General features: G+C 49.8%; 1 protein-coding gene across 4 annotated transcripts in view; it reads right to left on the reverse strand.

Moving 5' to 3' along the window:
- Positions 1-9: 9 nt before the first annotated feature.
- Positions 10-23340, reverse strand: part of phf21b (PHD finger protein 21B) — a 63421-nt gene continuing 40090 nt past the window's right edge. Inside the window, exons 4-16 of one of the 4 annotated variants that reach the window (XM_027272230.1) lie at positions 11892-12152; positions 6219-6311; positions 5637-6002; positions 5451-5555; positions 4957-5008; positions 4799-4875; positions 4669-4723; positions 4297-4319; positions 4062-4220; positions 3905-3971; positions 3734-3837; positions 1205-3621; positions 10-1004 (exon numbers count right to left, since the gene is read on the reverse strand). In XM_027272230.1, coding sequence (XP_027128031.1) covers positions 3325-3621; positions 3734-3837; positions 3905-3971; positions 4062-4220; positions 4297-4319; positions 4669-4723; positions 4799-4875; positions 4957-5008; positions 5451-5555; positions 5637-6002; positions 6219-6311; positions 11892-12152 — 1659 coding nt within the window. In that variant the 3' untranslated portion in view covers positions 10-1004; positions 1205-3324. Of the gene's footprint in view, positions 1045-1204; positions 3622-3733; positions 3838-3904; positions 3972-4061; positions 4221-4296; positions 4320-4668; positions 4724-4798; positions 4876-4956; positions 5009-5450; positions 5556-5636; positions 6003-6218; positions 6312-11891; positions 12153-23340 lie in introns of those variants that run through there. The other 3 variants (XM_027272229.1, XM_027272231.1, XM_027272232.1) reach the window with 3 other exon arrangements.

Here is a 23340-nt window from a genome sequence, read left to right on the forward strand (position 1 = left end):
TTTACCAACTTCCATCGATCAACTTTTTTAATGCATCATAAAGAAGAAAAAACTACATTGGCATATTTAAGACAAACACTTTCCTATACACACTATCCACTGGACAGTCCCCTTATGACAAAGAAAAACTTCTACTTCAACAGCCAACACACATTTTCATTTCCATCTAAACGTGTCGTCGCCTCCTCGTGGCAAAAGAAAACATCGAACGTTGCAAGCTAGAAGTCAGAATGCAGAACTGGCAAACAATAAAAATCCCAATGTTCTGTTTCTTTTTTTGCTCCTTGATAAAAGAATATAAAAATGTTTGAACTTTTTTTTTCTTATTTGTTCAAATGTTGTGTCGTGTATTAAAATAGATCTGTTTAAGCACTGCACAGTTTCTCCCGGAGAAGATTTCTAGAAACGGATGAAGACGTTCGGGGATGGAGGGGTGCGTTTGTTTGTTTTTTTCAGGGGGGCGGGGTTAGGCAGGGTCGACGCGGCGCTGATATGGTTTCCATCTGTTTCCTGTCCACCTGGAGACTCAGGTGAGGACTGGATATGCGTCACATGGTACACTCTGTACACACTGATCATGGTTTTATTCGTTTATAAAGGCAAGTTAGGTTCAACGTTAGAATGTTAATGCATATCTGCTGTTCATCCCACAGAGACTGGACGCGTTCTGCTGCTCGTGAAGGTCGACTGTGCTCAGGTCACATGATTCATCTGAATAATGTTAAATATGAACGGCTACATCAGGACGTGGACGGCTGACGCCTCCGTCACGTTTCTGTGGAAGGTTATCGTAGAAAACTGCAATGACTCCAAAAGGCTGCTCCACCTCTGACTGACTGCAGTCAGGTGGGTCGTGAAGGACACCTGTGGGTCGTCATGGACACCTGTGGGTCGTCATGGAAACCTGTGGGTCGTTAAGGACGCCTGTCGGTCGTCATGGAAACCTGTGGGTTGTTAAGGACACCTGTCGGTCGTCATGGAAACCTGTGGGTTGTTAAGGACACCTGTGGGTCATCATGGACGCCTGTGGGTCGTTAAGGACACCTGTGGGTTGTCATGGAAACCTGTGGGTCGTCATGGAAACCTGTGGGTCATCTTGGACACCTGTGGGTCGTTATGGAAACCTGTGGGTCGTTAAGGACACCTGTGGGTCGTCATGAAAACCTGTGGGTCGTTAAGGACGCCTGTGGGTCATTAAGGACACCTGTGGGTCGTTAAGGACGCCTGTGGGTCGTTAAGGTGAGTCCAGTTGATGAGAACAGATACTTTGACCTGAACGAGTTGCTCTTCAGACATGTGTCTGTGTGTGTTAAGTTGAGTAAAATGGAAACAGTCTGTAAAAATAACTTTTCGTGGCTTTGAAGGAGAATGTTTGGAGGAGGCAGTAAACCACTCAGATTATGATGCATCTCATTAAATCTCCTTTTCTCTGATGGTTTGTTAATTGAATGTAATCATTGGAGATAAATGAAATGAAGGAGTGAACGACCTCAGACAGCAGCCAGACTCTGTGCTCTGATTAAAGCGCATTAAATAGATAGATATAGATTCAAACAGAACGTGTGCATTTGGCTCAGTGTGACTGAACGCGGCGTGAAAACTGTCACAGACGGTCTGTGAATATTTTCTGTTTCTGTTGTTCAGCTGTATTCGAGTACAAACTGGAATTGTTCTTGTTCGTCTGGATGAAGTTCAGCCCGACTCGAGCTGCTTCAAACTTTAAACGCCGTGAACGTGACGGTTATCAGCATCTGCACGATGGACGTGTCAGACGCTCAGCAGCGACCTGAGGCCGTGGTTTGGGAGACACGGCGTCGTTAAACAGTTGTGATGTCGTATTGCTCGTCTGTCTTTCCTTCAAACACGCGCCGCTAGATTAGTTTGAGTTTGTGCCGTACGATGATGCTTCTCCAACATTAGACCAAACACAGGTGACCTGGATATGACTCAAAGAAAACAAAAACACCTCTTCGCTGTTCGACTTCGTTCTTCTTTTTCTTTTGATAAAGTTTTTTTCTCTCTGGATTCTTTATTTGTTCATGTTTGTGCATTAACAGGCAGCAGAGCTGCAGCTCGACTGTGTGGTCAGGACACAACGAGAAACTCAAAGAAAAAATGGACTAAGTCTATTTAACACTTAAACTGAACCTTTCTGGACCAGCAGGAAGACTAGTGAGACAAGTGGGCCGAGCTGGACCGGACGGCGCCGTGACCGTCCGGGTCCACCGACAGTCAAAGTGTTGTTGCAGTTTGACGGAGCGGTCCCGTTTCTGATTGACTGGTGTCTATAAAATGACGCAACAAAGACGAAAACCCTGGTTTGAAAGGATTTGTACTTGAGGCAGTGTTCATCTGTCAGACTAACAGGCTCGTCACTGTGAAAACGCTCAGAAAACGTTCAGAAAACGTTCAGAAAACACGAGTAAAAAAAAAGCTCCAAAGCGAAAAATATAAAAGAGGCAGGAAAACAAAGCACGTTAGACGTTATGGAGCGATGACCCAGTACAAAAACAAAGAAAAGTTTTTGGCATATTTTCTATACTGGTTAAAGGGGAGTGAATGGACCAATCACAGCGCGTTTCCTGTCCGACAGACCAACGCTCACGGCGTCTCTGACAGAACCGATCCGTCTCTGACAGAACCAACAGTCTTTAGGTGTCACGGTCCAACAGGAAACAGCTGACATGTGGGTGAGTAAAGAACCAACAACAAACCCTGCGATGAAGAAGATGAAGATAATAATACAACATATGTACAGTGATCCTTGAATACTCCACGCTTCATCGATCGACAGGCATCAGCATGAAAATACTAAAATCTCCTAGAAATGCTAATTTCTGTAGTTTTTATCTTAAATACTTTTTTCTTTGACTTTACTCTATTAATACTGAAAAACAGTTCCTCTGTTTGTTTGAAGGCTCGTATGCGTTCACATACACGATGAAACGTTTCCTGAATTCTTATGGCAAACATTGTTCGTAGGAGAATGAACAAACATCTATCGATATATCGCTGTACAGTCCGTCACGTCCACGTCTGCTTCTTCACTACGTCTAACTCTACGTTCTCTCTCGCTCTAGCAGAACAATAATCCCACCTGTGTTTAAAAAAGGGAAATATGTTTTTGGAGCGGCGAGCTGCGGCGGCTCGGCGTCTGACTCTCCGTAATAAATACATTAAGGCCAAGAACGTTAATAATAAATAGAAAAGAACTTAAAAAAAGAAATCTCGTAAGCACTGGAGGTGTTTCAAAAATACTCGAGTGGACGATCGACGCCGTGGTTAATTACTCAGACAAAACAAATCAGCACGGAGGGGGCGGGGCTAGATGTTGGCGTCGTCCTGGCTGTGGGCGTGGCTCTTCTGCAGGGGCGTGGCCGAGGGGCCCGGGGTGGTGGTGGTGGTGGTGGTGGTGTTGGGGGTGGCGGCAGCGGCGGCGGTGCTGGTGGGTTTGATCCAGGACTGGGAGAGCAGGGAGGCGGCGATGGTGGCGGTGGTCGTCATGGTGACCTGGATGAGCTGGTCGCGTTGGATCAGCCTGATCAGCGCTTTGAGGCGCTCGAGCGACGCCTGCGTGTCTCTCTGCTGCCCCAGCAGACGCTCCCTCAGGTCCATACATTGCTGCACACACAGGAAACAGTCAGTCAACTTCCTGTCCGGAACTCGGCCAATCAGATCGAGTTATTGTATGACCAGCTGTGTGGGGCCGGCCCCTCAGGTTTCACCTCCTTACCTTGAGCGTGTCGTTGAGCTTCTCGTCTTGTTCCTCCAGGTGAGCGCACTCGCTCTTCAGCTCGCTGCTTCGTCTCAGCAGCCGCCGCTTCTCCTCCTGCCTCACTGCACACACACACACACACACACACGCACGCACACACACACACACACACACACACACCCGTCTTACCCGTCTTGTGTGTGACGTACGACTGCACAAAGTTCTGCGGCCACGACATGTTTTCTTTGTTCAGAACCTGCAGAGCAGAGCAGAGTGTTACTGGACCGGAACCAGAACCAGAGCTCAGCTGAGCCGCTTCAGTCTGGACCCGTCCATGTTCTGGTACCTTCTTCTGGCACTTGGGGCAGTACCAGGGTCCTCTGGGCGGAGTCTTGAGGGGCGGGTGGAGGCAGTTGGGGTGGAAGGCTCGGGGGCAGTTGTGGCAGGGCTGCAGCTCGCCGTCCTCCTTACAGACGGAGCAGAGCTCGTCATGCTCCACGTCGTCCTGACAACACACACACGTTAGTGACGTCATGTGACCGCACACACACGCTGGTGACATCATCAGTCATGTGACCTACCTTCCAGCAGAAATCCTCAGAGTCTAGCATGTGAATGAAGCAGACCAGAGGTTAGTGCACACACACACACACACACACACACAGGCACACACACACACACACACACGCACACCACACACACGCACACATATATACACACACACACAGACACACACACACACACACGCACACACACACACACACACACACACACACGCACGCACGCACACACGCACACACACACACACACACACACACGCGCACGCGCACGCACAAACACACACACACACACACACAGGCAAAGCAGTTAGCATGTTGTTAGCTTAGCATAAAGACTGGGAGCAAAGGGAAACTGTTAGCATGGACGTGATGTGCGAGCTGATTGGTCGTTACCTCGCGCTGACAGGAAGAGCGAGCTGTTCAGGTAATGTGACGCCAGGCGCTTACGCTGTAACACAAACAGGAAGTGATGTCATCGGGTTCACACCTGCACCTTCATCGTTTGTTTGTTTGTTTTTCTCACCTCGGGCTCGAACATGCCGCTGTAGGCGGGGTTAGCCGTGCTCCGCCTCTTCCTCTCCTGACGCTTCGTCTGGATTTCTGCGAGAAGACAAACTGTCACTGTCATGACATCACTTCCTGTCTGCAGCAGCGCGAGCAGGACAGGAAGTGACCACTCACCTTCCAGGTGTTCTGTGGTGACGAGGCCCAGGGCGACCATGAAGGCGATTTTCTGACGGAGAGAGAGACGAGACGTTAACGCTAACGAGCTTCACCAGACCAGGGGAAACTTTCCTGAAACTTTCCATTAAATGAATAAAAAACATGTGAACGCTCGTTAACGTCTACGGAACGTTCGATGAAACCTTAAATCAAACTTTGTTTAGTTTTTAAATAAAACGTTCAGACGCGTCTTTGTTGGCGTTCGATGTTCGGTTCAATAAACAGAATAAATATTGAAATATTTGTTCAGTGACTGGAAGTGAAAGAATGATGGAAAGTTTCAGAACTTTGAATCTGTCTCTGTGTCGTTTCATGTTTTTCATCATCTGATCATCAAAACGTTTCAGAGTTTAGAGGAACGCGTCGTCGTTCATAATAAAAACACTTGAATGTTCCTGTGTTCTGATTGGTTCATGTACGATCAGCTGTTCGATGATGTCAGCTGTCCTCACCTCGGGGTCCTCGTCTTTCTTGGGCGCTGGCTGGACTTCCTGTGACGGGACGTCGGCCGGGGAGCCGTCGGTGCTGCTCGGCGCCTGAGGCTGGATGATGATCACCTGGAGACAGACAGGAGACAGAAGTCAGGACAGACAGGAGACGCTCGTCTTCAGACGTGTCTCTGCTTTCCAGACACCGGCCTTGTTCTCGGCGCTGAGGACCAGTGGCTGCACCTTGACGGCCTCGCTGACGGCGGACACCCCGTTGCCGGTGGCGGGGGAGGCTGCGATGATGGCGTACGCTACGCCAGGACCCGCAGAGGCGTGCTGGGCGGGGCCGCCGGAGTCGGGGCCCCCTGACTGGCCGTGAGGCGGGGCCGGCGGCGGCGAGGTGTCGCTCTGTCCGTTGGGCTGGTGGTCGGGGCTGAAGGTGCTGTTGGCGGTGGGCAGGGTCGGGCCCTGGCTCTTAGGACTGACCACGGCCGTCGCCCTCTGCAGGCTGAGCGGCTGCAGCTCCTGACACGGACTGTGGGGGAGGCTGTCGGGGATCTGGGTCTTTGGCCTGACCTGAAGGGGGGCGACAAGAAGACCGGATCAGACCAGAACTCGCTTCAACATCAGGAACAAACACAGAGTCCAGATCTGACACTCTGTCGTCCAATCAGAGGACAGGAGTCAGGTGTGTGCTGCCCCCTGCTGGGCGTCTGCACACACTGACTCCGGATCAGCTGACTCTGAAGGGACACTCTTCATTCTGATTGGTTCAGAAGCAGGAAGTCTGACCTGAGGTAGCACTGTGGCTGCTTGTCCTGCCAGCCGGTGCAGCGAGCTGACGTGAGGCACCTTGATGGGCACAGCAGTGAGAGTTCCCAGCATCTGAAAGACACACGAACGCAGCACGTCACACCAGGAAACATTCACGCTGCGTTCAGGCGCACACAGACTGTAGGACACTCGGACTCTGAGTCAAACAAACATGTTAACGAGTGAAGACGAGTGAAGACGAGTGAAGACGAGTGAAGACGAGTGAAGACGAGTCAAGACGAGTGAAGACGAGTGAAGACGAGTCTGAAGCTTCAAACAGCCGACACACCGAGAGCTTCAGCACATCCTGATTCATCAAAGATTCAAAACGACTCAGAGAAACTCAGGGACAAACGTCTCAACGTCTGTTAGTCTCTGAGTTTGTCCTGAAGACTCTCTGTGTTCAGTCTTTAGTCTTCAGGACTCTCTGTGTTCAGTCTTTAGTCCTGAAGACTCTGTGTGTTCAGTCTTTAGTCTTCAGGACTCTCTGTGTTCAGTCTTTAGTCTTCAGGACTCTCTGTGTTCAGTCTTTAGTCTTGAAGACTCTCTGGGTTCAGTCTTTAGTCTTGAAGACTCTGTGTGTTCAGTCTTTAGTCTTCAGGACTCTCTGTGTTCAGTCTTTAGTCTTGAAGACTCTCTGTGTTCAGTCTTTAGTCTTCAGGACTCTCTGTGTTCAGTCTTAAGTCTTCAGGACTCTCTGTGTTCAGTCTTTAGTCTTGAAGACTCTCTGTGTTCAGTCTTTAGTCTTGAAGACTCTCTGTGTTCAGTCTTTAGTCTTGAAGACTCTCTGTGTTCAGTCTTTAGTCTTGAAGACTCTCTGTGTTCAGTCTTTAGTCTTGAAGACTCTCTGTGTTCAGTCTTTAGTCTTGAAGACTCTCTGTGTTCAGTCTTTAGTCTTGAAGACTCTCTGTGTTCAGTCTTTAGTCTTGAAGACTCTCTGTGTTCAGTCTTTAGTCTTGAAGACTCTCTGTGTTCAGTCTTTAGTCTTGAAGACTCTCTGTGTTCAGTCTTTAGTCTTGAAGACTCTCTGTGTTCAGTCTTTAGTCTTGAAGACTCTCTGTGTTCAGTCTTTAGTCTTGAAGACTCTCTGTGTTCAGTCTTTAGTCTTGAAGACTCTCTGTGTTCAGTCTTTAGTCTTGAAGACTCTCTGTGTTCAGTCTTTAGTCTTGAAGACTCTCTGTGTTCAGTCTTTAGTCTTGAAGACTCTCTGTGTTCAGTCTTTAGTCTTGAAGACTCTCTGTGTTCAGTCTTTAGTCTTGAAGACTCTCTGTGTTCAGTCTTTAGTCTTGAAGACTCTCTGTGTTCAGTCTTTAGTCTTGAAGACTCTCTGTGTTCAGTCTTTAGTCTTGAAGACTCTCTGTGTTCAGTCTTTAGTCTTGAAGACTCTCTGTGTTCAGTCTTTAGTCTTGAAGACTCTCTGTGTTCAGTCTTTAGTCTTGAAGACTCTGTGTGTTCAGTCTTTAGTCTTGAAGACTCTCTGGGTTCAGTCTTTAGTCTTGAAGACTCTGTGTGTTCAGTCTTCAGTCTTGAAGACTCTCTGTGTTCAGTCTTTAGTCTTGAAGACTCTCTGTGTTCAGTCTTTAGTCTCCAGGACTCTGTGTGTTCAGTCTCTAGTCTTGAAGACTCTCTGTGTTCAGTCTTTAGTCTTGAAGACTCTCTGTGTTCAGTCTTTAGTCTTGAAGACTCTCAGTCTTCAGTCTTTGGTGAGTCTCCCCCTGCTGGACGTTACAGAGACTGCAGCTCTGTTTACAGTTCAGGTGATCACAAACGTTTCCGTCTTAACGAGGTCGCGTGTTGACGATGTCTTCGCTCACTTCCTGTCAGGAAACGTAACGAAGCGTTTTTATCTTCACCTCCATTTTTCTGTCAGCTCAGAAAAACACAAAGTTTGCTCCTCCCCCCTCTGAACACCCCTCCTCCTCCTCCCTCTGAACAACCCCTCGCGCGCCGCCTCGCTCCTCCCTCCCCCCTCTGAACACCCCTCGCCTCCTCCTCCTCCTTCCCCCCTCTGAACACCCCTCGCCTCCTCCTCCTCCCTCCCCCCTCTGAACACCCCTCGCCTCCTCCTCCCTTCCATTGTATTGTGCTGCAGCGCGGCGAGCAGAGGGGGGAGGAGGCGGCCGAGGCCTGTTCCCATGGCAACTGCAGAGATGAAAATTCTTGCAGTGCAAGGGCTTTCATTTTCGTAATTGCTTCCTCTTTTCTCCAAACCTAAGCACCTTCTCTTTAGGGGGCCTCCTCCTCCTCCTCCTCCTCCTCCTCCTCAGACCTTGGACCAGTGATTTCCTGTTTTTTCTGTTTTTTTAAATTATTTCTTTTCTCCAAATACTAAAGTCAATACCACGTCGCTGAGACAGATGACAGCTCTGCAGCAAACACTGACAACCCTCCTCCACCTCCTCCACCTCCTCCACCTCCTGTGATAAAGGGGGATTTCTATACTTTGATTTCTATACTTTGATTTCTATACTTTGATTTCTATACTTTGACAAAATCAAAGTGAGCTGACGAACAACGAGAGGATCCAAACTGTCATTTCTTTCCAGAGGGACAGAAAAGTTTAATCTGGAATGAGCTGAGGAAACAGCAGCTGTGAAGTTTCAGTTTCAAAATAAAATGACTTTTAGTGAATGTTTGAACAGACTTCACTCTGTGTTTTATTTTATTACCTGCCGACAGCTGAAAAGAAACTAACGAGGCACCTTTAATTCAAATCTTTTGGATCAGCGTTTTCAGAATCGTCTTTTTACTGACAAACTCCTGAATGTGACGCGACACCTGTCGGAGCCGTGAAACACCTGAACACTCAAACGTCTGTCTGTCTGTCTCAGGTCTGCAGGCGTCACTTCCTGTTCCTGCAGCGGCCAGCAGAGGGCGCCGTCTGAGGCCAACAACAGCAACACGGGTCAGAACCAGAACCTTAAAAACAGGATCCATAAAGAGCTGCAGAGTGTGAGTAATATTAAGTTTAATAAACATTTAATTTAATGATGACATGATCTTTAATAAACTGATCAATAATCACGGACGGTTCATTAAATCTGCGCCTCTGACCTCAACACCGTTACCGTGGTAACGCGGTCTCATTCATCAACAACCTCCTCCACAACACCTGGAACGTTCTCCAGGACCCCTGGAATCTCTTTCAAGACTAGAAAACCCCCAAAATCCTGACGAATAACAACTAGATCCTCCTCAAGGACCCCTGGAACTTGTTCAAGGAGTCCTGAAAAACACTTCTATGAACTCTGGGATGTTGTCCACGAGCCCTGGATCCTCCTCAAGGACCAAAACCTTTTACAAGATGTCCAAAACCTTCTTTATAAATCCCTGGGAAAACCTTTAGGACGGAGCTGTCAAAAAGGACCTTGAGAAGCTCAAGGACCACTAGAACTTTCTCTGTGAGCTCTGGAAGTTTATTAAGGACCTTAAGGGCCTGCTCAAGGACCAGTGCAACCCCAGGATCTCATACACCCCCATACCCCCCTTCATCATCCTTTATCACCCACAAACTCATTAAACATTTTAAGAAAGGGGCCTCATGAAGCTCAAGGACCACCAGAACTTTCTCTGTGACTCCTGAAACTTCACTAAGGAACCCAAGGCCTTGTGGAACTTTCTCCAGGATCTCATACATCCTACACAATCAACAGAACAGTTCAGTACTCCTGAACCCAAGAACCCAAGAACCTACTGCCCTGGAACTTTGTCCAATACCGCTGACATGCTGCTGTAAAACCTGGAACCTCCTCAATAACCAAAGGAACTTCCCTTAGATGGACTTCTCGATTGTCCTCAAGGACTCCAGAACCTTCTCCATCACTGTTAGAACCTACACAAGAACTCCAGGAACCTTCCAAAGTAAGAACAAACTCCTGGATCCTCAAGTTTTAAATTTCCTAAAGAACCAGAACCAGAGCTGGAAACAGCTGTGAGGTTCATTCTCCTCTCACAGTAGCAGATATAAGAAGTCATAATTCAGCCTCTGAGTGGGAATCAAACCCTCGGAGGGGCCACGTACGTCCTCCGGCTCTGACGAGGCTCGGATGGCGGCGATGACCTTGGCTGCTGTTCAAAGAGGATGAAGTCGTGTTTGGAGCCATGAAAGAGAGTCAGCGTTAAAGCAGCAGCAGACTGTCTGTGTTCTCTGTGCTGCGAGCTAACGGCCGCTACACACACACACACACACACACACACACACACACACCATCATTACATCTACACACTCACATCACGTTCATGAGTGTTTGTCACAGAGCGCCTCAGAATTTATTATTTTGGTTTAATAATAATAAATGAATCATTTCCATTTATTTCTGCTCTACATGTGTGGTTCCCACTCTGTGTATTTATAGTTACAGTCTCCACACACACACACACACACACACACACACACACACACACACACACACACCAGCTAAAGACGAGTTTCTAATTTTGAGTTATCACAAAACTAATAAAGTGGAAAAACTTTAATGTGATTCAGTTTTTCTTTGTGAAACGACCTCATTTACATTTTTCACATTTTTGGGTTAAACTCTGTTAAACAGGGAAGTGTGTGTGTGTGTGTGTGTGTGTGTGTGTGTGTGTGTGTGCTGAAACAATGCAGCTTTAATGTGTGCACTCATGCGGAGCAACAATCCCATTACACCTCATTATTGATCTTCAAATTAGTGGCCAGGTGGTCTGAGGGACCTGCCCCCTCCTCCACCTCCTCCCCCTCCTCCACCCAGTCCACACACAGGCCTCTGATTGGCGGAGCCTTTATGACTCTCGATTGATGGAGGCGATGGAGGCCTGTGAGGGTTTTTTCTTTTTATTGCTCCGTGCACGGCGGCCGGTCGGCAGCTGGGCCGAAAGCGCCGACTCCCTCAAACAATACGTCCATAAAGAGCCCGGAGACAATCCTGCTGCCTGACCTCCACCACCCGACTGAAGACAGGGAGGGGGCAGCGAGGGGGGAGGGTGGAGCCTCCACCGTGACACGCTGATGAAGCACGGCAGCAAACGTCTGCGACACCCTCAAAGCAATCAGCCAATCAGAGAGCAGACTCTGAAAACTTCTGAACACATCGAGCGTTTAAATAAAATTAAAACATCAACGTCCGAGTCTGCGAAGTGAAGCCAACACAGGAAGTACCAAAACCTGCACTTCCTCAAACGCCGACTGAAGCCTCGTCCACACTGCGTCCCTCAGCCGGTTACTAACGAGGTCCAAACGGACTGAGGTGCTGCGTGATGACACTGCTGGACTGAAACAAGATGTTTGGTCAGAAGTACAAACGAGCTCTCGTGTCTCGATGATGGACAGACGAATCATGAAGGCCGGAGGGCCCCGAGGCTCGCCCTCCACCCTCCACCCTCCGCCCTCCACCCTCCGCCCTCCACCCTCTATGGGGCTGTGCAATTACAGTAATAGTGTGGAGGCTGCCAGTGTGGAGCGGTGTGTGCTGATGGAGGTGATGGTGCTGAATACAGAGTGTGGAGGAGACGCTGTGGCCTGAATCCTAAAAAACGACGTCTCTGAAATAACAAGGCGGCGCTCGGTTCCTGACACGACGTCAGCGTAACGTTTCAGAAACACTACAGAAACGTTTGTTTGTACTCCGTGGACTTGGCCCCGCCCCCGTGCTGTGATGTCAGAGGTGTTACCTGAGAGGGCGGCAGCTCTCCGGCTCTCCTGCTGCTGAACGGGTGGACTCCGGCGGACGCCACCCTGCCGCCCGTCTGGAGGTTGATGGGGGACGTCTGTAGCGGCTCCGAGCTCGCCGCCTTCTGTCCGTTAATGTGTGCGGTCACCATGGAAACGGGAGCCTTGGCCGGCACCACGGAGATGGCGATGCTCTGACCGGGAGGCTTGATGAGAGACAGAGGCTTGGTCGTCCCTACGGGACAAGTTCTGACTGCCAGCTTCTGCAGGGAGACAGGCAGAGAGACAGACAGGTCAGACAGACAGGTCAGAGACAGACAGAGACAGACAGACAGACAGAGAGACAGAGAAAGACAGACTGACTGACAGACAGACAGGTCAGAGACAGACAGACTGACAGACAGGTCAGAGACAGACAGACAGACAGACAGGTCAGAGAAAGACAAACAGAGAGACAGGTCAGAGACAGACAGAGACAGACAGGTCAGAGACAGACAGAGAGAGAGACAGACAGACAGCAGTATATTCGCAGAGCACATTTCACTGCTGTTCTCACAAAAACTACCATCAATCTGAGTAATCAGAGTAATCTGAGTACTCTGATTACTCTGAGTTTCTGTGACTGAAATGTTGAAAAATTGAAATTTGTTTTGAGTCAAAGAAATGTCGCCTTCTTCATGCTTTGTATGGACTACAGTGAGTCTGAGGGAGGACGAGGAGGACGAGGACGGGAAGGACAAGGACGAGGAGGACGAGGACGAGGAGGAGGACGAGGACGAGGACGAGGAGGAGGATGAGGACGAGGAGGAGGATGAGGACGAGGACGAGGAGGACGAGGAGGACGAGGAGGAGGATGAGGACGAGGACGAGGAGGACGAGGACGAGGAGGAGGATGAGGATGAGGAGGACGAGGAGTTTGTGCAGCGACATGTCTGATATTCAGAAACATCTTCAGAGTTGCAGTGATCAGCTGTTCAAACTTAGTCACACTAAGAAAACATCAGGAAGTGTCAGGGGGGTCCCGTAACCATGGTGACTCAGAGCCAGAGGGGGGGGGGGCCGCTGAATGAAGACACAGCTCCTCAGACTCACTGTAGTCCATACAAAGCATGAAGAAGGCGACATTTCTTTGACTCAAAACAAATTTCAATTTTTCAACATTTCAGTCAAGAAACTCAGAGTACTCAGAGTAATCAGAGTACTCAGATTACTCAGATTACTCAGATTGATGGTAGTTTTTGTGAGAACAGCAGTGAAATGTGCTCTGCGAATATACTGCTGTCTGTCTGTCTCTCTCTGTCTGTCTCTGACCTGTCTCCTGTTTGTCTTTCTCTGACCTGTCTGTCTGTCGTCTCTGACCTGTCTGTCTGCTGTCTGTCTCTGACCTGTCTGTCTCTGTCTGTCTGTCTGTCTGTCTCTGACTGTCTGTCTCTGTCTGTCTCTGACCTGTCTGTCTCTGTCTGTCTGTCTGTCGTCTCTGTCGTCTCTGACCTGTCTGTCTCTGTCTGTCTGTCTGTCTCTGACCTGTCTGTCTGTCTGTCTGTCTGTCTGTCTGTCTCTGACCTGCTGTCTGTCAGTCGTCTGTCGTCGTCTCTGTCTGCTCTGCTGTCTTCTGTCTGTTGTCTGTCTCTGTCTGTCTCGACCTGTCTGTCTGTTTCTGTCTCGTGTTTCTCTGCTGTCTGTCTGTCGTCTGTCTCTGACCTGTCTGTCTCTCTGCCTGTCTCCCGCAGAAGCTGGCAGTCAGAACTTGTCCGTAGGGACGACCAAGCCTCTGTCTCTCATGCAGCCTCCCGGTCAGAGCATCGCCATCTCCGTGGTCCGGCCAAGGCTCCCGTTTCATGGTGACCGCACACATTAACGGACAGAAGGCGGCGAGCTCGGAGCCGCTACAGACGTCCCCCATCAACCTCCAGACGGGCGGCAGGGTGGCGTCCGCCGGAGTCCACCCGTTCAGCAGCAGGAGAGCCGGAGAGCTGCCGCCCTCTCAGGTAACACCTCTGACATCACAGCACGGGGGCGGGGCCAAGTCCACGGAGTACAAACAAACGTTCTGTAGTGTTTCTGAAACGTTACGCTGACGTCGTGTCGAGGAACCGAGCGCCGCCTTGTTATTTCAGAGACGTCGTATTTTAGGATTCAGGCCACAGCGTCTCCTCCACACTCTGTATTCAGCACCATCACCTCCCATCACACAGACCGCTCCACACTGGCAGCCTCCACACTATTACTGTAATTGCACAGCCCCATAGAGGGTGGAGGGCGGAGGGCGGAGGGTGGAGGGTGGAGGTGAGCCCGGGGCCCTCCGGCCTCAGCTTCAGATTCCGTCGGTCCATCATCGAGAGATGAGAGCTCGTTTGTACTTCTGACCAAACATCTTGTTTCAGTCCAGCAGTGTCACACACAGCACCTCAGTCCGTTTGGACCTCGTTAGTAACCGGCTGAGGGACGCCGTGTGGACGAGGCTTCAGTCGGCGTTTGAGGAAGTGCAGGTTTTGGTACTTCCTGTGTTGGCTTCACTTCGCAGACTCGGACGTTGATGTTTTAATTTTATTTAAACGCTCGATGTGTTCAGAAGTTTTCAGAGTCTGCTCTCTGATTGGCTGATTGCTTTGAGGGTGACGTCCTGTGGTCGCAGACGTTTGCTGCCGTGCTTCATCAGCGTGTCACGGTGGAGGCTCCACCCTCCCCCCTCGCTGCCCCCTCCCTGTCTTCAGTCGGGTGGTGGAGGTCAGGCAGCAGGATTGTCTCCGGGCTCTTTATGGACGTATTGTTCGAGGGAGTCGGCGCTTTCGGCCCAGCTGCCGACTGGCCGCCGTGCACGGAGCAATAAAAAGAAAAAAACCCTCACAGGCCCCATCACCTCCATCAATCGAGAGTCATAAAGGCTCCGCCAATCAGAGGCCTGTGTGTGGACTGGGTGGAGGAGGGGAGGAGGGGAGGAGGGGGCAGGTCCCTCAGACCACCTGGCCACTAATTTGAAGATCAATAATGAGGTGTAATGGATTGTGCTCCGCCTGAGTGCACACATTAAGCTGCATTGTTTCAGCACACACACACACACAACACACACACACACACACACACACACACACACACACACACACACACTTCCCTGTTTAACAGAGTTTAACCCAAAAATGTGAAAAATGTAAATGAGGTCGTTTCACAAAGAAAAACTGAATCACATTAAAGTTTTTCCACTTTATTAGTTTAAGTTTTGTGATAACTCAAAATTAGAAACTCGTCTTTAGCTGTGTGTGTGTGTTGTGTGTGTGTGTGTGTGTGTGTGTGTGTGTGGAGACTGTAACTATAAATACACAGAGTGGGAACCAACATGTAGAGCAGAAATAATGGAAATGATTCATTTATTATTATTAAACCAAAATAATAAATTCTGAGGCGCTCTGTGACAAACACTCATGAACGTGATGTGAGTGTGTAGATGTAAGATGGTGTGTGTGTGTGTGTGAGTGTGTAGATGTATGATGGGGTGTGTGTGTGTGTGTGTGTGTGTGTGTGTGTGTGTGTGTGTGTGTGTGGTATGTGTAGCGGCCGTTAGCTCGCAGCACAGAGAACACAGACAGTCTGCTGCTGCTTTAACGCTGACTCTCTTCATGGCTCCAAACACGACTTCATCCCTTTGAACAGCAGCCAAGGTCATCGCCGCCATCCGAGCCTCGTCAGAGCCGGAGGACGTACGTGGCCCCTCCGAGGGTTTGATTCCCACTCAGAGGCTGAATTATGACTTCTTATATCTGCTACTGTGAGAGGAGAATGAACTCACAGCTGTTTCCAGCTCTGGTTCTGGTTCTTTAGGAAATTTAAGACTTGAGGATCCAGGAGTTTGTTCTTACTTTGGAAGGTTCCTGGAGTTCTTGTGTAGGTCTGGAGTCCTTGAGGACAATCGAGAAGTCCATCTAAGGGAAGTTCCTTTGGTTATTGAGGAGGTTCCAGGTTTTACAGCAGCATGTCAGCGGTATTGGACAAAGTTCCAGGGGAGTAGGTTCTTGGGTTCTTGGGTTCAGGAGTACTGAACTGTTCTGTTGATTGTGTAGGATGTATGAGATCCTGGAGAAAGTTCCACAAGGCCTTGGGTTCCTTAGTGAAGTTTCAGGAGTCACAGAGGAAGTTCTGCTGGTCCTTGAGCTTCACGAGGCCCCTTTCTTAAAATGTTTAATGATTTGTGGGTGATAAAGGATGATGAAGGGGGGTATGGGGGTGTATGAGATCCTGGGGTTGCACTGGTCCTTGGAGCAGGCCTTAAGGTCCTTAATAAACTTCCAGAGCTCACAGAGAAAGTTCTAGTGGTCCTTGAGCTTCTCAAGGTCCTTTTGACAGCTCCGTCCTAAAGTTTTCCCAGGGATTTATAAAGAAGGTTTTGGACATCTTGGAAAAGGTTTTGGTCCTTGAGGAGGATCCAGGGCTCGTGGACAACATCCCAGAGTTCATAGAAGGTTTTTCAGGACTCCTTGAACAAGTTCCAGGGGTCCTTGAGGAGGATCTAGTTGTTATTCGTCAGGATTTTGGGGGTTTTCTAGTCTTGAAAGAGATTCCAGGGGTCCTGGAGAACGTTCCAGGTGTTGTGGAGGAGATTGTTGATTATGAGACCGCGTTACCACGGTAACGGTGTTGAGGTCAGAGGAGCAGATTTAATGAACCCTCCGTGATTATTGATCAGTTTATTAAAGATCATGTCATCATTAAATTAAATGTTTATTAACTTAATATTACTCACACTCTGCAGCTCGTTTATCCTGTTTTTAAGGTTCTGGTTCTGACCCGTGTTGCTGTTGTTGGCCTCAGACGGCGCCTCTGCTGGCCGCTGCAGGAACAGGAAGTGACGCCTGCAGACCTCAGACAGACAGACGTTTGAGTGTTCAGGTGTTTCACGGCTCCGACAGGTGTCGCTCACATTCAGGAGTTTTGTCAGTAAAAAGACGATTCTGAAAACGCTGATCCAAAAGATTTGAATTAAAGGTGCCTCGTTAGTTTCTTTTCAGCTGTCGGCAGGTAATAAAATAAAAACAAAGAGTGAAGTCTGTTAAAAACTTCACTAAAAGTCATTTTATTTTGAAACTGAAACTCTCACAGCTGCTGTTTCCTCAGCTCATTCCAGATTAAACTTTCCTGTCCCTCTGGAAACATTGACAGTTTGGATCCTCTCGTTGTTCGTCAGCTCACTTTGATTTGTCAAAGTATAGAAATCAAGTATAGAAATCAAAGTATAGAAATCAAGTATAGAAATCCTGCTTTATCACAGGAGGTGGAGGAGGGGGAGGAGGTGGAGGAGGATTGTCAGTGTTTGCTGCAGAGCTGTCATCTGTCTCAGCGACGTGGTATGACTTTAGTATTTGGAGAAAGAAATAATTTAAAAAAACAGAAAAAACAGGAAATCACTGGTCCAAGGTCTGAGGAGGAGGAGGAGGAGGAGGAGGAGGAGGAGGAGGAAGGCCCCCTAAAGAGAAGGTGCTTAGGTTTGGAGAAAAGAGGAAGCAATTACGAAAATGAAAGCCCTGCACTGCAAGAATTTTCATCTCTGCAGTTGCCATGGGAACAGGCCTCGGCCGCCTCCTCCCCCCTCTGTCGCCGCGCTGCAGCACAATACAATGGAAGGGACGGGAAGGAAGGAGGAGGCGAGGGGTGTTCAGAGGGGGAGGGAGGAGGAGGAGGCGAGGGGTGTTAGAGGGGGGAAGGAGGAGGAGGGAGGCGAGGGGTGTTCAGAGGGGGGAGGGGAGGAGGAGGCGCGGGGTGGTTTCAGAGGGGGGAGGGAGGAGGAGGCGAGGGGTGGTCAGAGGGGGGAGGAGGAGGCGCGGGGTGTTCAGAGGGGGGAGGGAGGAGGAGGCGAGGGGTGTCAGAAGGGGGGAGGAGCAAACTTTGTGTTTTTCTGAGCTGACAGAAAAATGGGGCGAAGATAAAAACGCTTCGTTCTGACAGGAAGTGAGCGAAGACATCGTCAACACGCGACCTCGTTAAGACGGAAACGTTTGTGATCACCTGAACTGTAAACAGAGCTGCAGTCTCTGTAACGTCCAGCAGGGGGAGACTCACCGAAGACTGAAGACTGGAGAGTCTTCAAGACTAAAGACTGACCACACAGAGTCTTCAAGACCTAAAGACTGAACACAGAGAGTCTTCAAGACTAAAGACTGAACACAGAGAGTCTTCAAGGACAAAGACTGAACACAGAGAGTCCTGAAGACTAAAGACTGAACACAGAGAGTCTGTCAAGACTAAAGACTGAACACAGAGAGTCTGCAAGACTAACAAGACTGAACACGAGAGTCTTCAACTAAAAGACTGGAACCCAGAGAGTCTTCAAGACTAAAGACTGAACACACAGAGTCTTCAAGACTAAAGACTGAACACAGAGATCTAGACAAAGACTGACAACACGAGTCTTCAGACTAAGACGAACACACAGTCTTCAAGACTAAAGACTGAACACAGAGAGTCTTCAAGACTAGAAGACTGAACCACACAGAGTCTTCAAGACTAAGACTGAACACAGAGAGTCTTCAAGACTAAAGACTGAACACACAGGAAGTCCTGAAGACTAAGACTGAACACAGAGAGTCCTAACTAAAGACTGAACACACAGAGTCTTCAAGACTAAAGACTGAACACCGAGAGTCTTCAAGACTAAGACTGAACACATAGAGTCTTCAAGACTAAAGACTGAACAGAAACAGAGAGTCTTCAAGACTAAAGACTGAACACAGAGAGTCCTGAAGACAAAACTGAACCACAGAGTCTCAAGACTAAAGACGAACCAGAGATCCGTCAGACTAAAGACTGAACCAGAGAGTCTTCAAGACTAGAGACTGAACAAGAGAGTCTTCAAGACTAAAGACTGAACAAACAGAGGAGTCTTCAAGACTAAAGACTGAACACAGAGAGTCTTCAACTAAAGGATCGAACACAGGAGTCCGAAGACTAAGACTGAACCACAGAGTCTTCCACTAAAGACTGAACCCAGAGAGTCTTCAAGACTAAGACTAACACAGAGAGTCCTCAAGACTAAAGACTGAACACAAGAGAGTCTTCAAGACTAAAGACTGAACAACAGAGAGTCTTCAAGACTAAAGACTGAACCACAGGAGATCCTGAAGACTAAAGACTGAACACACAGAGTCTTCAAGACTAAAGACTGAACCCAGAGAGTCTCAAGACTAGAGACTGAACAAGAGAGTCTTCAAGGACTAAGAGACTGAACACAGCAGAGTCTTCAAGACTAAAGACTGACACAGAGAGTCTTCAAGACTAAAGACTGAACACAGAGAGTCCTCAAGACACTAAGACTGAACACACAGAGTCTTCAAGACGAAGACGTAACCCAGAGTCTTCAGACTAAAGACTGAACCCAGAGAGTCCTGAAGACTAAAACTGAACCCAGAGAGTCTTGTCAAGACTACAGACGAACCCAGAGAGTCCTGGAGACTAAAGACTGAAACCAGAGGACCCGAAGACTCTAAAGAACTGAACCCAGAGAGTCTTCAAAACTAAAGACTGAACCCAGAGAGTCTTCAAGACTAAAGACTGAACACAGAGAGTCCGAAGACTAAAGGATCCGAAGCAAAAGAGAGTCTTCGAAGACTAAAGACTGAACACAGAGGAGTCACTGAAGAAGAAAGACTAGAAACACCCAGAGATCTTCAAGACTAAAGACCTGACACCAGAGAGTCTTCAAGACTAAAGACTGAACCCAGAGAGTCCTGAAGACTAAAAGACTGAACACAGAGATTCCGAAGACTTAAGCACGGGAAGGCACAGGAGACGTCGCGAGTGAGACTAAAGAGCTGAACACAGCGAGAAGGAAGGCGAGTCCTGGATAATACTACAGACTGCGGAAACACAGAGAGTCCCGAAGGACTAAAGACTGAACACAGAGAGTCTTCAGGACAAAACTCAGAGACTAACAGACGTTGAGTCGTTTTGAATCTTGATGAATCAGGCTGTGCTGAAGCTCTCGGTGTGTCGGCTGTTTGAAGCTTCAGACTCGTTTCACTCGTCTTCACTCGTCTTCACTCGTCTTGACTCGTCTTGACTCGTCTTCACTGCGTCTTCACTCGTTAACATGTTTGTTTGACTCAGAGTCCGAGTGTCCTACAGTCTGTGTGCGGCTGAACGCAGCGTGAATGTTTCCTGGTGTGACGTGCTGCGTTCGTGTGGTTCTTTCAGATGCTGGGAACAAACTCTCACTGCTGTGCCCATCAAGGTGCCTCACGTCAGCTCGCTGCACCGGCTGCAGGACAGCAGCCACAGTGCTACCTCAGGTCAGACGTCCTGCTCCTGAACCAATCAGAATGAGCGCAGAGTCAGCTGATCCGGAGTCATGTGTGGCAGACGCCCACAGGGGGCAGCAACACCTGACTCCTGTCCTCTGATTGGACGACAGAGTGTCAGATTGGACTCTGTGTTTGTTCCTGACGTTGAAGCGAGTTCTGGTCTGATCCGGTCTTCTTGTCGCCCCCCTTCAGGTCAGGCAAAGACCAGATCCCCGACAGCCTCCCCACAGTCCGTGTCAGGAGCTGCAGCCGCTCAGCCTGCAGAGGGCGACGGCCGTGGTCAGTCCCTAAGAGCCAGGGCCCGACCCTGCCCACCGCCAACAGCCCTTCAGCCCCGACCACCAGCCAACGGACAGAGCGCACCTCGCCGCCGCCGGCCCGCCACACGGCCAGTCAGGGGGCCCCGACTCCGGCGCCCCGCCCAGCACGCCTCTGCGGGTCCTGGCGTGCGTACGCCATCATCGCAGCCTCCCCCGCCCCCGGCAACGGTGGTGTCCGCTGTCAGCGAGGCCGTCAAGGTGCAGCCACTGGTCCTCAGCGCCGAGAACAAGGCCGGTTGTCTGAAACCAGAGACACGTCTGAAGACGAGCGTCTCCTTCTGTCCTGACTTCTGTCTCCTGTCTGTCTCCAGGTGATCATCATCCAGCCTCAGGCGCCGAGCAGCACCGACGGCTCCCCGGCCGACGTCCCGTCACAGGAAGTCCAGCCAGCGCCCAAGAAAGCGAGGACCCCGAGTGAGGACAGCTGACATCATCGAACAGCTGATCGTACATGAACCAATCAGAACACAGGAAAGGAACATTCAAGTGTTTTTATTATGAACGACGACGAGTTTTCCTAAACTCTGAAACATTTTGATGATCAGATGAAAAACATGAAACGACACAGAGGACAGATTCAGAGTTCTGAAACTTTCCCATCATTCTTTCACTTCCAGTCACTGAACAAATGTTTCAATTATTTATCTGTTTTATTTTCTGATTCAAAGAGCCGAACATCGAAGTCAACAAAGACCGTCTGATCCACTTTATAACGTTTGGATTTAATGTTTCATCAAACGTTCCGTAGACGTTAACGAGCGTTTCACATGTTTTTATTCATTTAATGGAAAGTTTCATGGAAAGGAAAGTTTCCCCTGGTCTGGTGAAGCTCGTTACGTTAACGTCTCTCCTCTCTCCGTCAGAAAATCGCCTTCATGGTCGCCCTGGGCCTCGTCACCACAGAAACACCTGGAAGGTGAGTGGTCACTTCCTGTCCTGCTCGCGCTGCTGCAGACAGGAAAGTGATGTCATGACAGTGACAGTTTGTCTTCTCGCAGAAATCCAGACGAAGCGTCAGGAGAGAAGAGGCGGGAGCACGGCTAACCCCGCCACAGCGGCATGTTCGAGCCCGAGGTGAGAAAAACAAACAAACAAACGATGAAGGTGCAGGTGTGAACCCGATGGACATCACTTCCATGTTTGTGTTACAGCGAAAGCGCCTGGCGTCACATTACTGAACAGCTCGCTCTTCCTGTCAGCGCGAGGTAACGGACCAATCAGCTCGCACATCACGTCCATGCTAACAGTTTCCCTTTGCTCCCAGTCTTATGCTAAGCTAACAACATGCTAACTGCTTTGCCTGTGTGTGGTGTGTGTGTGCGTGTGCGTGTGTGTGTGTGTGTGCGTGTGCCGTGCGCGTGGTGTGTGTGTGTGTGCGTGCGTGTTGTGTGGTGTGTGTGTGGTGGGCCTGTGTGTGTGTGTGTGTGTGTGTGTGCGTGTGTGCGGGTGTGTGGGTGTGCGTGTGTGTGGCGTGCGTGTGTGTGCGTGTGCGTGTTGCGTGTGTGCGTGTGCGGTGTGGTGTGTGTGTGTGTGTGCTGTGTGTGGTGTTGTGTGCGTGTGTGTGCGTGCGGGTGTGTGCGTGTGGGGTGTGCTGCGTGTGTGTGCGTGCGTGTTGTGTGCGTGTGTGCGTGTGCGTGTGTGGTGTGTGTGTGTGTGTGTGCCTGTGTGTGGTGTGTGTGTGCGTGTGATGTGTGTGTGTGTGCCGGTTTGTGTGTTTGTGTGTGTGTGCACTAACCTCTGTCTGCTTCTTTCACATTCTGAGACTCTGAGGATTTTTGCTGGAGGTAGGTCAAATGACTGATGTGTCACCCCACGTGTGTGTGCGGTCACATGACGTCACTAACGTGGTGTCGTTTGTCCAGGACGAAGTGGCAGCATGAAAGCTCTGCTCCGTCTGTGAAGAGGACGGCGAGCTGACGCCCTGCCACAACTGCCCCGAGCCTTCCACCCAACTGCCTCCACCGCCCCTCCGACATCCGCCCAGGAGGACCCTGGTACTGCCCCAGTTGCCAGAAGAAGGTCAAGAACACATGGACGGGTCCAGATGAGACGGCCAGCTGAGCTTGGTTCTGGTTCCGGTCCAGTAACACTCTGCTACTGCTCTTGCAGGTTTTCTGAACAAAGGAGAAAATGTCGTTGGCCCGCAGAACTTTGTGTCATCGACGTCACACCAAGACGGTAAGACGGGTGTGTGTGTGTGTGCGTGTGTGTGGTGCGTGTGTGTGTGATGTGTGGCGTGTGTGCGTGCTGTGTGTGTGTGGTGTGTGTTGTGTGGATGTGATGATCACGCTGTTCTACGTTTGTACTGACTGTGTTGTGTGGCGTGTGTGTGTGTGTGTGTGTTGTGTGTTGCTGCGTGGTGTGTGTTGTGCTAGTGTTGCGTGCGTGTGTGCTGCTAGTGTGGTGCGTGTTGGGTGGCGTGTCGTGTGTGTGCCGGTGTGTGTGTGTGTGCCGTTTGGTTGTTGTGTGCGTGTGTGTTCTGTGTGGTGTGTGTGGCAGGAGGCAGGGGGAGAGAAGAAGCGGCGGCCTGCTGAGACGAAAGCAAGCGAAGCTGAAGAGCGAGTGTCGCTCACCTGGAGGAACAAGACGGAAGCTTCACGACACCTCAAGGGAAGGAGGTGAAACTGAGGGGCCGGCCCCACACAGTCTGGGTCATACAATAACTCGATCTGATTGGCCGAGTTTCCGACAGGAAGTGACTGACGTTTTCCTGTAGTGTGCAGCAATGATGGACCTGAGGGAGCGTCTGCTGGGCTCAGAGAGACACGACAGGCGTCGCTCGAGCGCCTCAAAGCGCTGTCAGGCGATCCAACGCGAACCAGCTCATCCAGGTCACCATCACCCGC

This window comes from Larimichthys crocea, chromosome XX (assembly GCF_000972845.2).
Source record: "Larimichthys crocea isolate SSNF chromosome XX, L_crocea_2.0, whole genome shotgun sequence".
Taxonomy (NCBI): domain Eukaryota; kingdom Metazoa; phylum Chordata; class Actinopteri; family Sciaenidae; genus Larimichthys; species Larimichthys crocea.